Raw genomic sequence first — 17,670 nt, forward strand, 5'->3', positions numbered from 1 at the left:
ACACACACACACACACACACACACAGCAGAAAGCACTGTATTTTCAAAGACAATCTTTAACTAGTGATGGCCAACAAATAAGGATAAATTGTTATTGCAGTAATCTTAAATCATGTTTTTAATGCCTCATAAGATCTGCTTTAAAAATAGTATCCCAGAATGAACTTACATGTGAAGTCAAGATTTTCTGTAAAGTGAATGATAGTCCTAATATGCTCTACACTTTATGTATCTTTGAAAAGCAACAAGGCTCTTTTAAGCATCCTGTTTTATTTAAACCCTTCAGCTTCTAGTGTCAACAAAAATATTGGGGTAATCATAATAATCAGTTACTTCCTTTTGACAGGACCATCAAAAGATACGGTGAAACTTTTTAAAGTAATAAACTGTGTTGCATTAATCATTAAAATGTCACAAAGCATTTTGTTAAAATCTCTTATCATTTGACTTTAGTGAAAAGAAATTATACCACTCTTTTCCAGTTAAAAAATTTCAGTCCAAGGACTTGAGAGTTCACCTGGTGAGCTGAAATTTGTTCTCAGAGAAATGTGTTAATAGGAGACAGGAGTAAGTAGATAGATACTATATTCCATAAATTAGAAAATCAGCACAAATGCATTCTAAATGAAACAAACAAAAGAAGAGTTACAAACATGGAGAAGCCAAATTCAAATTGAAAAGTTTCTTCTCAAACACATTCTAGTCTTTTCTATCAACTGCAGAATATTTAAGACCCCACACTCAATTACATCACAACATTGTTTATTATGTGAATTTTTTACAATACAAACAAAAAAATACAGAAATGCAATATATGAATACAGCTAAATGCAGAATGGTGACTTTTTTTTCTTTTCAAGAGGCCATGATTCTCATTTCTAGTAAAATAAAAGAGACTGCACATAGGTAGAAATAGGTTGGTTGTTAGCTTCACAATTTTGCCTAGAAATGATCTATAAATGCATTTTCCCCCCTGCTACTTACCATAAAGTGTAAAAAGGGAATTAAAGGAAAGTTTCCTTGTTGGTTCCTATCATATGAAAGATGCTATATTCTATTTTTTAGCAGGGCCAATATATGGAAAATACCTAAATTAAATGTTATTACAAAAATGAAGCAGTAATGAGATTCTGGCTAAAGAGGGTACTAAATGAAAATAATATATATTTAAAGAATTCAAAACAAACAAACAAACAAAAAGGTTGTTATAAAAAAGCTCTAGGTGCATTGTAAGCATATAAGTTTTTTTTTCCATGTGTATTTTTAAACAATGGAAGTGTCAAAAAATAGGGTCAACTGTGTTAGACTAAATTACATTATTGTATACGCTGCATTGAATGGAACCTCTGTATTATAATTATCATAAAGAAGCATAGTTTGCATCATATTATGGCAATTTATCCTCAATGAAACCTTTCAGAGTCCTTTTATTTTGGAATATCCTGTAAACAATCAAACCACCAGAACATGATTGTACAACAGTAAAATGTTTTCTTGCATTAAATTGAAGACATCTGTTTAATAAAAAAAGAAAAGAAAAATGTAGGAAAGGTACTTAGAGCTGTTAGTTTCTAAGTACACAACAACCCTAGACAATTCAAGGCATCTTAATCTCCATCAAGAACAAAAAAATAATAATAATAATTTTTGTCATGCTGTTAAATCCATCATTAAGGATAAAACCGGTGCAAATTGGTCAAACGGATCCAACAAACACTGATGTCCAAGCTGGCATATTGGCAACTAATACGTAACTGGTGGTCAATAAAGGGTTTAAAAGATCTTCCCTTTCTTCTTGTTCTTTTCCAAGGTTCTAAATGAGTAAACGAAAACAATCAAAATGAGTAACTACTTTATAAACATAGATAACATATGGTAGCAATAGCTAAACCAACTACAACTGTGTTGGATTTTCAACTGTGTTACATTTTTATTTTAAAATCAGAAGATTTAGAAGTTAACAATAAGGACAATGCTAATCTATAATATTTTCTTGGAAAAATATTTGACAAAATTCCAAGACAAAGAGTAAGAAATATGACAAAAACCCCATTTTTTTATACAAAAACAATTTTTCCTAAATGAAATAGTACAAATCAAAAAAGGTCAACTGACATCAAGTAAGGTATCCTTTTCTCCTACAGCCATCTGCATTCTGAAATGCTTTTTTTCTCACAAATAAATTTTCGTCTTTCTTAGGGGAAAAGTTAATAGACACATAGCGTTACCAAACAAATGTCTAAACTTGAAAATGTTTAGCAGTGAGAGTAAATTACAGAATCCTTATAGGGATGCAACTTTACAGTTTTAAATGGGACTAATGAGGAAAGAAGAAGACCAAAGTACAAAGACTACCCGATTTTTGAGTAAATTATGAGTAACTAATTAGCCGCATTAGAAACTAGGTATCTAAAACTTTATCTTAATGAAATAATCCAACAGAATAAAAATATACCTCTAAATGTATAAAAGAACATTGCAGCAATGCTATGTTTGTCAAAAATTACACACAACCATTATGTTCAATATTTGACAGGAAGAGGTAAACGACTAATTATGGTGAGTCAACTGAAGAGAATGTTATGAAGGTACTAAATTATAATTATGAAGATTATTAAGTCATGAAAATGTTTACAGTGGAAAAAATACTATTATAATACAGTACATCAATCTATATAAAATATTCATCCATGAAAATAACTTGTGCTTGGGATGTATGATAGTGGACAATGTCTTAAAATATTAATGTTTTTAAAATAAATAGGAAAATAATTCTTTAAAGCTAATACACATTTCTTGGGAATCTGATGTTAGATACCTTGAAGAGTTCTGTTGTTCTAAAATACGTTGTTGGGCTTCCCAGTTTGCTTTCTCATCTTCAAACTGACGACGTTTTTCCTCTAATTCTTTGTGCTGTGCTTCCAAATTCTTTTTCATTTGCTCATGGCGCCGCTGGAGCTAGTTCAAAGCACAATACATAAAATAAAACTGTTTGAGAAATCAGAAATACATTTCATCCAGGCAGTCTAATGTTAAAAGCTGAGCATTCAGTTCTTATGCTATAAATTCAGAGTACCATGTGGAAAGCACTGTCTAAAAATCCTCTTTCTATAGGACTTACCACCCAAAATGCCAGGGACCAAAGAGAATAATCTTGGGAAACAAGGGGTTTAAAAAAAAAAAAAGTACAATAAGTTACAGTTGTGTAGCACTTTATAATGGGCATACTCATATCTTTATCATCTCATTTTTCCCTACTCACAAACACGTAGGAAGTTGGGCAGAGGAGACACCACTGTTCCCACTCCTAGATGAGCAAACAGTTGCAGCAGCAGAGTTTATGTCACTTGTCCAAAGTCATTAGCCAAAAGTGGCAGAACCAGGATCTGAACCTGTCTCGTAATTCCAAGTTTAAGAAAGCGAGACAAGTGAAAAGAAAGCAAATAGGTAAGAATATAAGAGTTACAAGTTGAGGAGATAGGGTCCCTGGATTCTTATAAAGCAGCGGTTCTCAAACATCAGTCTTCGTATGAACCACCTAAATGCTTGTTAAAAATATAGAATCCTGGACCTAACCAGACATACTGAATTAGAATTTCTGGGTTTTTAAGTCTAGAAACCCACATTTTCAACAAGCCCCCATGATTCTGAAACAGATGGTTCTTTCTATATTGAGAATTAATGCTGTAAAGAATGCTGGGTGAAAGATAAAAAACACACATGCAAAGTAACTGAAGAAACAAAGAGCTTATCTAGTGGTTCATTACATAGTCCAAAATTTAGGCACTAGTCAATCCATTTCTGTGGAAAACAATCACAGCAAAAAATAAATAAATAAATCTAACTATCTAACTACATCAAATAACTAACAACTATTTATTAAAAACTTTCAGATGTCCAGGAATTGTGTTCTGTTAAAGACTGTATTACATCAATGAGTTAACATCTTGAATTTGGATTATAATTTTGCATACAATCTGTTTTCTTCGTTACTTCATAAACCCAAAAAAGTGACTTCATATTCATTTCTATTCCAAATATTTCATGCAGTTCCTACAAAACGAAACCATCTAAGATATATTTAAGCAGATATGAATCAAATTTGAAGTAACATCTTCCTGATGATAGCAAACACATTACTAAGAAAATGTCAGAAAACAGGAACACAGGGAAATGCCTTTAATTATTAAAAACAGAAAATGCAAGGGAATTATACACACACAATCCAGCATAGTTACTTCTGAGAAAGAGAGAGAGGGATACAATAGGGGAGAGAAACAGAGCTGCCTCAAATGAACTGATGATGCCTTATTTTTTAAACTGGGCTGTAGGGTTACAATTGTTCATCATTCTTTATCTGGACCTTTCTATCACACATACATTTTCTTTTGTGTTAACTGCATGTAGGTTAAAAGTGCAGGTCACAAATCCTTCACTTTCTAGAAATTCTTAGGGTTAGATGCATTACACAGTTCAGAATTTTTCAGATTTCTGAAAGCCAATTCTACTTAGAAAGGTCTATTTACTATATTTACAAAACAACACCTGGGCTGTCTAAGGTAGCATCCATAAAAACACATTTTTTATTTTTGCAGCAAAGTATATAAATATTCACATCAAGTGGGGATAAAACTGTTAGTTCTGTTTCTGGCTTTGCAGTTTTCAAAGCTTTTAAAGATTCGAAATTGTGGCTACATGATTGTAGACTTGTCTAGGATTGAGAGCACAGTTAAGTGCATTCAAATAATGACTTACAGATATGCAGCACTGACCAAGTTAATTTATCTTTTCTCTCATATAAAAAATGGAAATGAGATAATAATATCCACCTTGTAGGGCTGTGGTGTGGACTAAATAACATAATCTATGAAAGATGCTTAGTACTGTGTCTAATACACTGTGCTGCAGGATATTAGCAGCTATGCCCCAAATATATCTAGCACTTGAGAAAACATATTATACAAGGTTAAATAGACTTCATATTTATATACTTATATGGCTTACAGAATTAGGGGAAACTTGGCCCACATGGCTTTACCGTTTCTTTCAATGTTAATGAAGACTATTCTTCAAAGAGTAATTAAGTGTTATAAAACTCTTTTCACCATTCACAGTAATCATTAAAACTCTCAAAGGTTCTATAACTACAGTATCGTAACTGCTTATGACATTTACTCTTAGGAGGAGACCCTAAAATATGTCTATTTCAAATGTAAATTCAACTCCTTTTAGATTTTCATTGAAACCTAAGTGTGGAGATACTGCAGACTCTTGATTATTCCTGTTTTTATTTACTTTCTGAAAGGGATTCTCCAGATTACTTATTAATTGGTGAAGGTGTAGAGACTCAAACGGATAGATTTAATAAAAACCTAATAAAAAAAACTTAATCTCCTAAATGTCATCTTAATAACAGGTGCCCAGGAAACTAGTTCTGCCGAGTTGGCAATCTTAAACCTGGAGAAGCTATTCTGTATCCCCACTGAATTAAACACATATTATAAATGCAACAGTAGTAAGTAACTTTTTTGTGATAAGAGATTACATGAAAAGCTCAGTAATTTAAGAGAAATCTAATGTGGAATAGAAACATTTCCTCAAAACTATTGAATACTCTGCATTCTGTCTACTCAATGGATTAGAGTACTTTTGTCATACTATTAGAGTATGACTAAATATATATTTTGGAGAAGGCAATGGCACCCCACTCCAGTACTCTTGCCTGGAAAATCCCACAGATGGAGGAGCCTGGAAGGCTGCAGTCCATGGGGTCGCTGAGGGTCGGACACGACTGAGTGACTTTAACTTTTCACTTTCATGCATTGGAGAAGGAAATGGCAACCCACTCCAGTGTTCTTGCCTGGAGAATCCCAGGGATGGGGGAGCCTGGTGGGCTGCCGTCTATGGGGTCGCACAGAGTTGGACATGACTGAAGTGACTTAGCAAACATATATTTAGTCAAAGAAAGCTTATGTATTTTATGCAGTAATTAATTACAAAAGCAAAGAGACCAACTGTAAGGATGTAACAAACTAAATCTGAGTCTCTTCTTAATATGTTTAAATACAAGTATTATTATATTAGTGGATCTACATTTAACCACTGAATTTTGTCATTAAAAGTAATTTTTAAAATATTTCATATTATATGACTGATTCATGTTGATGAATGGCAGAAACACAATACTGTAAAGCAATTATCCTCCAATTAAAAAAGTTTTTAAAGTATTTCATATTAATGTCATACTACATATTTAAAAGTAATTTTCAGCACAATGATAATAAATCTATGCTAAGAAAACATCATACTGAAATTGTTGATTTGTGTTTACCTATAGTTTCTTCTACTGTTCTTGGACATCAAGCCAAATATACTCTATTATAGATTCTTGTGTTAAGTGTTTTTTTTCCTCCATCTTTTATTTCTTATCACTTACAGATGGATATGTCTTCATGATCTTTTTGATTAATAGAAACTAAATATATGCTTCAACACATAGAGGGATTCTAAGGTAGCAGAACAGCTTGATGGAATGCTTTGTCGCTACCCTACCTGATTTTTGCAACTGAATTACACTGACAGTAGGGTTACATAAGGCCCAACTCATCTACAAAAATCACATTTCTTCATTTTTTTGTCTGTAATTTATCACAGCATGCCCATAGTTTAATTAAGGTTCTTTCTTTCTCCATTCATATGCAAGTAAGTCTGGTCAATTATTACTATCCTAAAATTAGTTTTTACTCCTGTATCTACCCAAAACTCTGTTACTTTCTTATACCGACTACATGGAAAGGCTTAAAATTTCATTTCTCATAATTTTTAAACTATAGCTAATAAAGTTTACTTTAGGTATTCTACTATGTCTTCCTACCAAGTATACTTGTATCTAAACAGATTATTAAAATATATATTATTGTAAATCACATGCCAGTAAGGTGATGCTTAAAATTCTCCAAGCCAGGCTTTAGCAATACGTGAACCATGAACTTCCAGATGTTCAAGCTGGTTTTAGAAAAGGCAGAGGAACCAGAGATCAAATTGCCAACATCTGCTGGATCATCAAAAAAGCAAGAGAGTTCCAGAAAAACATCTATTTCTGCTTTATTGACTATGCCAAAGCCTTTGACTGTGTGGATCACAATAAACTGTGGAAAATTCTGAAAGAGATGGGAATACCAGACCACCTGACCTGCCTCTTGTAGAAATCTATATGCAGGTCAGGAGGTAACAGTTAGAACTGGAGATAGAACAACAGACTGGTTCCAAATAGGAAAAGGAGTACGTCAAGGCTGTATATTGTCACCCTGCTTATTTAACTTCTACACAGAGTACATCATGAGAAACGCTGGGCTGAAAGAAGCACAAGCTGGAATCAAGATTGCCGGGAGATTTCCTGAGCTCAGGAAATAAAGGATTTTATTTTGCTGTTAAAAAAAAAGAAATTAAAAAAAAAAAAAAAAAAAGATTGCCGGGAGAAATATCAATAATCTCAGATATACAGATGACCCCACCCGTATGGCAGAAAGTGAAGAGGAACTAAAAAGCCTCTTGATGAAGGTGAAAGAGGAGAGTGAAAAAGTTGGCTTAAAGCTCAACATTCAGAAAACGAAGATCATGGCATCCGGTCGCAGAACTTCATGGCAAACAGATGGGCAAACAGTGGAAACAGTGGATAACTTTATTTTTCTGGGCTCCAAAATCACTGCAGATGGTGACTGCAACCATGAAATTAAAAGATGCTTACTGCTTGGAAGGAAAGTTATGATCAACCTAGACAGCATATTAAAAAGCAGAGACATTACTTTGCCAACAAATGTCCATCTATTCAAGGCTATGGTTTTTCCAGTGGTCATGTATGGATGTGAGAGTTGACCTATAAAGAAAGCTATGTGCCGAAGAATTGATGCTTTTGAACTGTGGTGTTGGAGAAGACTCTTGAGAGTCCCTTGGACTGCAAGGAGATCCAACCAGTCCATCCTAAAGGAAATCAGTCCTGGGTGTTCATTGGTAGGACTCATGTTGAAGCTGAAACTCCAATACTCTGGCCACCTGATGCGAAGAGCTGACTCATTTGAAAAGACCCTGATGCTGGGAAAGATTGAGGGCAGGAGGAGAAGGGGACGACATAAGATGAGAAGGCTGGATGGCATCACTGACTCAATGGACATGAGTTTGGGTAAATTCCGGGAGTTGGTGAGGGACAGGGAGGCCTGGTGTACTGTGGTTCATGAGGTCGCAATGAGTCGGACAGGACTGAGCGACTAAACTGACTGACTTTCCAGGTGGCTCAGAGGTTAAGACTCTGCCTGCCAATGCAGGAGACAAGGTTCAATCCCTGGGTTGGGAAGCTCCCTTGGAGGAGGAAATGGCAACTCAGTCCAACATTCTCGTCTGGGAAATCCCATGGACAGAGGAGCCTGGCAGGTTACAATCCATGGGGTTGCAAAGAGTTCGACTGAACACACACAGACACATTAAATTTGCATATTACATGTGAAAAAATCTATAGGGCAGTTACATTATCTATCAATTTTATTCAAGACATTATTTTGAAAAGGAGTATTTTGTCAAAGGTGAAAATATATGGTTAATTACCTCAGCTTCAGAGTCCTTCAGTTTTTGAACTTTTTCTTTGACCTTCATCTCAAACACCTGTTCCATCTCCATCTCCATCTTCTTCATTTTAGCTACATGTTCCCTTCTTTCTTCTTCCATTTGTGCAAGAGGGCTCCTATTATGAACATTAAAGATAATCATTAAATGTCTAAAAATGAAAAGTGTAATACAAAACTCTGAAAGTGATGAAAACAAATGAGCTGCTGTATGCCATTACTAAATTCTCTGCTTTCTGTTTTTTGAAAACAAGCTTCAAAAGAAGCTTTTAATTATTCTGACACCACCTTAAATAACATAGAACACAGATTTGAAGTTTTATGTATGAACATATGAAAAAATTCTTCAGAAACTTTTAAAATGAATAAATATTTACAATCTAGAACTTCCTTCCATGAAGTTTCATAACTTGAAGTCTCCCCAAACCTAATGCATATCAAATCTAAAGAAAACACATAAAACAGACTGTATAAGGAAAATGGAAAAGACACATTTCCTAAATACATTCTCAAAAAGAAAAACTAGAAGAAAATTAATTTTTAAACAAAATTTTAATACGAAAAAATGGTATTGAGTTAATGGAGGAGGAGGAGGGAGGGAGGCAGAAAAAGAGGGCATCAGAAGCAAATGAATATCCTGACATTTCTGAAATGCCAGAAAACAGACATTAAAAAGTAGTTCACTCTATTAAAGTCCACAGACTCAAATCTCTGCACAATGTTTTCCAAAATTTTATGTTGAAAAATACTACAAATATGCTTTATGTGAAGGCTAGTATACTTATAGAGAAAAGAGAACGGCAAAGTAGCAGCAACCTACGGCAGTCCCAGAGAAGAAAGAAAAGTAGGCTCTGTAGGATCTTAAAAACCTATTCCAATACACTGGGACAGCTTAAAAGAGGCAGGCCCTTTTCTGACTTTGTTGATAAAACACGTATATTGTGCTTCCAAAAAAACAAGCTTTGACCATTTAATTGCAAACCTAAATGAATAAAGTAGTTAAAAAAGTTAAATTATGGCTTAAAAACAAAATCAGGCTTTGTATTTCATCTATAACTTCAAGGCTAGTCACTTTAATCTTGATTTGACACACTCTGATTATGGTGACTTCTCTCCTTATGAGGCTGAATATTTCTGACCATCATAGCACTATTCTTCCCTATCAAGGAGGAGAACAAGAGACCGAGATGCAATGTATTAAATGAACAACAGGACAGAAAGAACACTGCCTACTGATTTTTCTTAGCAAAAAGGAAAGACAAAAATGTGATGTACCATTGTGACCAAGAGGATTTGTTTTTGCAATTAGTGTAAGTTAGAACAAAATGTTACTTAACTAAAGGATATTTCTTCATCAGAAGAACAAACCTGCAGTATGTTTTAATAATTAAACAATTAATCAGAAGTTCTGAAAACGAAAATAAACCAAACATTAACTTTGGAGAATCAACATTCAAAAAGCCAGGTAAACTGGAATAAATTTTAAAGTGTAAATATCATTATTTCACTAAAAGCTGATATATTTATGGCAGGTATTTTTAATATAGGTGCCTCAGATCTCTTGGGCAGTGTCAATGAATGTCCTGAAATCATACAACAGCGTGGGTGTGTGTGTGTGTGTTGTGTTCATACAAGCATTTTTTCTAGTAAGAAGTTCAAAGCTTTTGTTTGATTTCTATAAAACTCACTTCTGCCATTCTCCAGAACACTTTTAGGCTCTAGGAAAAAAAATACTCATAAAAACGATTTTTGAATTGGCCATCTTAAATAACTGAATATGTTAAGCAACTTAAGACTATCCAACAACACTGTTGCAACTTGAAAATATATTGTAAACATTAAATAAATTATAAGTAAACACTAAAATTTAAAAAAAAATTAAAATTCAGATGGAATTGTGATTTTAAAATTAAATATATATTCTCACTAATAATAACCTATCTATATAATACTCTTTAATTTCATCCTTGGGAGGAATAAGCCAATCCATATAAATGCAAAGAATTTGTAGTATACTTTGCACATGAAAAGGCTACCTACCACCTTACTAAGAGTGGAACACTGTCACCTAAATTATCATTTAAATAACTCTTGGAGGAAAACAGAAGATTGTAGAGCTTTGATGTTTTAAAACTTGTTTTTAAATATTAAAAATCTTTACATACTAAAACTGCTTATGTCTTTGGAAAAACAAATGAAATGTCTTCAAGTGTGCCATATCTAAAAGAACAAAAAATACAGAGACTTATTAGCACACATAAATGGAGAAGAAAAAGGTAACCCTCTCCAGTATTCTTGCCTGGGAAATCTCATGGACAGAAGAGCCTGGAGGGCTACAGTCCATGTGGTCACAGAAGTGGGACATAACTTAAGTGACTAAACATCAACAAAACACACTTACAGTAAACCATAATAAAAATAGCAATTAAAAGCAAATCCACAGATTTTACAATTAAGGGGCTCAGCTGGTAAAGAATCCACCTGCAATGCGGGAGACTTGGGTTCAATCCCCAGGTTGGGATGATCCCCTGGAGAAGGCAAAGGGGAAGGATCCTACCCACTCCAGGACTGTGGCCTGGAGAATTCCACGGACTACAGTCTGTGGGGACGCAAAGAGTCGGTCACAACTGAGCGACTTTCACTTTCACGTTCCTAAAACAAAAGTTTATGGCCAAATTTGTTGAAGATAGTTAATTTCTTTTCCAAATTCTGTTAGTAATCCCTATACCAAATCATTATGAAAGTAAATATGCTATGCAACTATCTTCTATGCAACTATCTTCTGACAGTCTGCTCAAATTTCTAAACCTATTTACATATGCATACTTTCAAAGAGATGATCAATATTTCACACTTGAGGTACTTTGTCTTTCAACCTTGTAAAAATACTTTCTTCTAACTAAGAGTGATATTTCAGTATTATAAGAAAATAGTCACACATATAAAAAATTAATTTTTTGAAGACTCTTACCAGTCAAAATGATTTTGTAAATCTAATTGTTAAATTAATTAGCATCTCAATTCTAGTCATCTTTATTAAAGTGCTATTTAGAAAACCGTAATACAAAAATGTGTTTATAATGCAGAAAACAGGAAAAAGGATAACTTTTTGTCATCACATTTTTTCAAATGAAACTTTATTAGATAGCTAGAAAAACCATTTAAATTATTTCATTGTCTGCCCACTTTTTAATGAAAATGCTTGTTGACACACATAAACCAGCTAAAGCTTATAAACTTAAACTTGTTAGAGAAATTCAACGTAACTCAATCAAAAAAATAAAAAGACCCGGCAAAAGATTTAAAAAAAAACAGACCAACATAACCTGAACATCATATTAAATCCTCAAAGATGCAACTTAGCTTCTTTTAGGGATCTTTTCAAGGAGATCCTGAAAAATGACTTACCCTTTTCATGTGACCAATAGCAGAATCACAGCAAGGACCACATTTAAGGCTGACCTAAGACCCTACTGTGGTTGTGTTATACAACCTACATTTTGGTTGTATAAATGTATAAATGCTCAAATGTATTACATTTTGAGCAAACGAAAATAACCAAATTTCATTTAAATTATATGTGGTCTTTCCTCAAGAACTCTTTAAGCAAGTACATTTACATACTTTTGCTTCTTAGTTTGGTGGTTTGGCAGGTCACTATGCATATAAACATGTAGCAATTTTCATACAGCATTATCCAAAAGAATTTCAGTTAAATTAAGGATTTCAAAGAGCAACAAAAGTTTCCAAACATTTTGGGAAACAATAGTTACTAACATTTTATTTTGCCAAGTGAGAGTGTTAAAACTAAACATAAATAAAATACCATCATCATATTTTCATGAAAGGACACATGAATAAAAGACGTAATTAAAAAAAAAGGGGGGGGATTTCAAAAAACTGTCTTTATGTATCTTTAGATCAATGAAAACTTTGTCATGTACCAAAAGAGTTATGAGGATTACCCTTTGGAAACCTGTATTTTCAGCCATTTCTATGAATTCAGTTATTGATACAGATGGAGAAGGCTATAGAAAACAAAAATGAAATTAACATATGGGAAAAAGGTAACCACAACTTAACCATCTCAATAAAGCAAAACAAATACAGAAATAGATTGAATCACACAAGTTTTTTGGCTTCCCAGGGCATGTAAGTTATGTTTATACTATACTTTATTAGATGTGCAATAGCATTATGTCTAAAAAAAACAATGTATGAAAAAGTAAAAGTGTTAGTCACTCGGTTATATCCGACTCCTTGTGACCCATGGACTGTAGCTCACCAGGCTCCTCTGTGGAATTCTCCAGACAAGAATACTGGAGTGGGTAGCCATTCCCTTCTCCAGGGGACCTTCCCAAGACAGGGATCAAACCTGGGACTCCTGCATTGCAGGCAGATTCTTTACCATCTGAGCCACTAGGGAAGCCCATAAAGAACACTATTCCAATTTTCTATTGAGTAGCCAAGAGGAATTTGATGGCAACAAAATAATATGATTTTTAACTAAATAAATAATGCCATTCATGGGAGGAACTGATGTATACTTACTTAGTAAGTTGCCCTTTATTCTTGTTATTATCAACTCCATTATAAGTCACAGCTGCCAGTTTTCTGCTCCGGTAGTTCTCATAGTGTACATTATTAGTGACATCTTTCAAGTCCTGCATATGTGTTCTGTCATAAATAAAAGACACATAAAGAATTTGCTTCTATTAAAAAAGCTTTGGTGTAAATTCAAAATTTTAGCAAACAAAAAATTCAGATGAAACTTTTCAAGGAAGACAGCATTTATCTGTCTTCACTTACATGTAAGGGGAAGCAAGACACAATGAGCTAACTTGACATTAATGGAAATTTAAGTTACAAATTAAAGTTTAGAAGCCATAAATTCTCTCAAAACATTTACTAAACAATGACAATGCTAGAGAAGAGTATTTACCTTTACAGTATATATTTTATTTTACTAGAGAAGGAAAGGTAGATTAGTTCCTACTGAAGTTCAGAAACCTAAAAGAAATTGCTTTCCTTAATATTTCCTTAATATTACTAATATTTGAGTTTTTATTCAGGTTAATATATAGGAATACATAAATTACATATCAAGCTGGATTCAAACTGGGAAATTTTAATTTTGAATAAATTCCTGTTTATTCCAATTGTCCGGTAAATGTGGTATTTTGGTTAATGAATGTCTGCTCATAGCAGACATTATCTGTGATACATAAAATAAATATATAGGAGATACCTATACATGAGACAATTTTACCATTCCCTAGTGTTTCAAGATGCTAAAAGACTCCTGTGAGCTGCTCTATTGTATCCTTTACCAATGCAATATTCTTGGATATACATGGTGTGGCAGTACTCTGTATCATTTTATCTTCCTTTTTGTCATCATCCATTCCTGCATTTCTAATCCCCTATCTTTCATCTCTACCACTTTACCAAAACTCCCTTATGAGAGACAAACATAAAGGTGTTATTCTGTTTTTATTCTGCCTGACAGCCAAGAAACATTTACTATTACTTTTCCCTTTTGTGATGGCCAATTACTATGATTCATCCTCTATTGAACATTTTTGTGCAGTTCTCTGATAGTTTACTCCTATTTCTAACTAAGACTGGGTTTTCCACAAGCCTCATTGTCCTTTATACTCTGCCCCTTAATGAATATACACTTTCTATGGCCACTGGAATTATCTAAAGCTCTATCCCTCTCTACTTTTGTCAAGTCAGACAGTTTCTTACTCCGAGCATATCCAATGATTGGGACTGAATGTGTCACTGACTCTCAAACTTACTTCAGAGTTCTTCCATTCTGCTTTGGGAGCTCTCCTGGCAGTCGAAGTCAAGCCACTCTAACCCAAGACAACCTTCTCCTTGGCTGCCAGTCTTTTCTATGGGACCAGTATATATGCTGACAGGTGACAGCATATAACCTCGTCAACTACACTATAAACATCCCTTTTTACAAAACACGTGCCATCACCTTTTGCACTCTTGCCGTACAGCATATAATGGGCCCTGCAAAAAACTTATTTGGAGCTGAGATGTGATAAACGTGTTGATTTTCTAGGACACATTACTGTTTTCAATTTCTCTAAGTAGAGAATAATAAAAACAAATAACCATGCCAGTATAAAACAATCTTTTTGTAATTTTAAATATCATATATTACCTCATCAATGCATCATTAAAAAAATCATTAAAGGACCTGATATAAAGTACTTAGTAGCTGAAATACAAGATATATAAAATAAGGTGGACTTATTAACTAGCTATTAAACTATTTTCATTAATGTCATTGAACACTTTAGTTAATGAAAGATTTTTCCCTTTCACTAAAATAACCTTTTTTTATGATTACTTGGTTCTGGTATTTTTCAGGTTATAAAAGTATCTATTTCCACTTAAACACATTTTATTTTACTCTTAAAAATCAACTCATTCTTCCATACTTAAATTAGTATTTTCTCCACAGTTTCTTGAATTTATTTATCTTTTCCATTTCTGATTGCTGATACTATACCATTCTCTTCTCTCCTTTTGTTTTCCTTCTCTATTTGATTTTGGCACTATCTACTGCCACATCCTGAAATTATTTTTATCAAGTTTTCCTCTTTTCCATTGTCTTCCTTGCTTTGCCTGCAACAGTCAGTTCTCTAAATTAGCAAAATGACATAGCTTTGAACTTCGGTCTTTCTTAGAAGCAACCACTACTCCTGACTTTAACCTGTAGGATTTCACTTACTTGGAACTCATAGACATATGGAATATTGGTATTGATATTTCCTTCAAGTATTATTAAATATCTACTAGGTACCTTTATCATCAAGACATGAGCTACATACCATATACCTTACCTCTCCTCTGAACTTAGAAGGAAAAGCAATAAAGTAAAATATTCCTAAACTTATTTTCAAAGTATATTTATCAAGGATGTTTTACACGTTTCAAAGACTATAAATGAAAAATTATGTTAAGAGGCAAAGTAAACATCTAGCACAAGTGTAAGTGAACACTTATGCCTTAGGAAAGAAAAAACAAGTGTGCTAAAACAAATTTAACAAATAAATGAAATTTTTATTAAGCAAAATTGCATAACCATCTACCTCAAGAAGTTGAAGACAATATCTTCATCCCACTTGATAAAAATGTTAAGTAGGATCACTCCCAATCCCACAATTAAACATCTGATGACTCTATTTATCTTAATCCATCTTAAGGTAACTATTTTCATAAATCCTTCTCTATCTGGTTCCACTCCATGAAAATATACCACTTAATACTCTGAATTTCTTTAATAAATGTAAATGTTATCATCATAGCATATATCTATTTATATATCATATATAAAAATTATGTAATATTATATAATTTTAGAATTTTTATTATTTCCACACATGTATGATATCTTATTGCTTTCCTGTAGGAATGGTCCATTTGCTTGTAAACTACTGAGTCCCACTCATCAGAGAGGAGGCTGCATACCTTCAAATGTTCAAAGTCTGGCTAGTAACTAGCCTTCTTTTCTATAGTATTTTAGGTACATAGGGAATTACTGATTGCATATATAAAAAACACGTAAGACAAAGTTAAAGATCATCATTGCTTCAAGCACTAGGAAAGTAGCATAGATTTAAAATTGAGGAAAATAATAAAATCAAAGGGAATGCACTGGCAATTAATATTTATGAAACATTTTTTACATATATAAAATCATCAGAGATTATTAGTTCTTCTGAAGTCACATTTTCAAAATGGAAGAGAAAGCAAAGAGATCGTAATAGAACCTGAAGCACTGTTTTCTCAAAACCAAGGGAGATGAACATCCTTTCATGTGCATTTGCTCTTCTCCCACGGTGTGAGGCCTGGAAACCGCTGCGGCTGAATTAACACCATCGTCTACTTTCTATCAGAGCATCTAGTCATGAGTTCTTTTGAGAAAAATCAATTACATGGCAATCTCAATTTCAAAATTCACTCCCATCTCTTTTATATTTGTTGAGGTAGCTGCTGCTGCTAAGTCGCTTTAGTCGTGTCCGACTCTGTGCAACCCCAGAGACGGCAGCCCACTGGGCTCACCTGTCCCTGAGATTCTCAAGGCAAGAACACTGGAGTGGGTTGCCATTTTCTTCTCCAATGCTTGAAAAGTGAAAAGTGAAAGGGAAGTTGCTCAGTCGTGTCCGACTCTTCACGACCCCATGGACTGCAGCCTACCAGGCTCCTCCGTCCATAGGATTTTCCAGGCAAGAGTACTAGAGTGGGGTACCATCGCCTTCTCCTCTTGAGGTAGCAGTTTGACTCAAATTGTCCCCCTCACTTTTAAGAATGATCTTGTTGCTGTTCCATGATTTCCAATTATCATCAATATTCCTGTTACTTCTACATAGCTAAAGAAATTCTTGTACACTGGGAAAGTGGAGAGTAGTATGAAAATGAAGAGACATCAACTTAAGATGGACATTTAAAACTGGAGGCTGAAAAGAATAGTATGTATTGAGGGTCTGGAGAAGCAGGCATGATGAGAGAGGAAAAAAAGAGCAAAGGGGTATGAAATAGCATAAAGAAGGAATTTATCTCTCCATGAAAACAATGAGGTTCATTTTGATCCTCTTTTTGTTCCCTGTCTCTGGGTCTTTTCAACTTTTTCTTCAGAATTTCCTCTTTGCTGTTAATTTTCTAATTCAGGTCCTGGTTCCTCTAACCAGAATTAACTCAATGTCCTGTTTTCACATGATTTCCTTCTCTTTCATTAGACGTACAAGGTACAATTTAGGACTAATGTTTTTCCCTCCTGGGAGGAAGATCAGTTTTTCACAGTGTTTCAGTAACAAAAATGCTCTACTCACCAGCTACTAAGCTGTGTATCTTTTAAATATTTGAAGTCCAGCTTCTGACCTAAAACTTAAGCCTTCTCTTCCAGTTTCCACAAGCTTTTCACATTAAAGAGGAGCAAAAGCCTGTTCCTTTCTACTTTCATATTTCTTTCAGTATTAAACCGCAACACAAAGTACAATGATTGAAAGACCCACTTTCCTATATATCCCTA

General features: G+C 33.9%; 1 protein-coding gene across 5 annotated transcripts in view; it reads right to left on the bottom strand.

Moving 5' to 3' along the window:
* Nucleotides 1–745: 745 nt before the first annotated feature.
* Nucleotides 746–17,670, bottom strand: part of SEPTIN7 (septin 7) — a 98,370-nt gene continuing 81,445 nt past the window's right edge. For all 5 annotated transcript variants that reach the window (XM_025291178.2, XM_025291176.2, XM_025291179.2 and 2 more), the window contains 4 exons: nucleotides 13,167–13,292; nucleotides 8,599–8,734; nucleotides 2,819–2,958; nucleotides 746–1,813 (listed from right to left, as the gene is read on the bottom strand). In XM_025291178.2, the coding sequence (XP_025146963.1) occupies nucleotides 1,774–1,813; nucleotides 2,819–2,958; nucleotides 8,599–8,734; nucleotides 13,167–13,292 (442 nt within the window). In that variant the 3' untranslated portion in view covers nucleotides 746–1,773. The remainder of the gene's footprint in view (nucleotides 1,814–2,818; nucleotides 2,959–8,598; nucleotides 8,735–13,166; nucleotides 13,293–17,670) is intronic.

This window comes from Bubalus bubalis, chromosome 8, assembly GCF_019923935.1.
Source record: "Bubalus bubalis isolate 160015118507 breed Murrah chromosome 8, NDDB_SH_1, whole genome shotgun sequence".
Taxonomy (NCBI): Eukaryota; Metazoa; Chordata; class Mammalia; order Artiodactyla; family Bovidae; genus Bubalus; species Bubalus bubalis.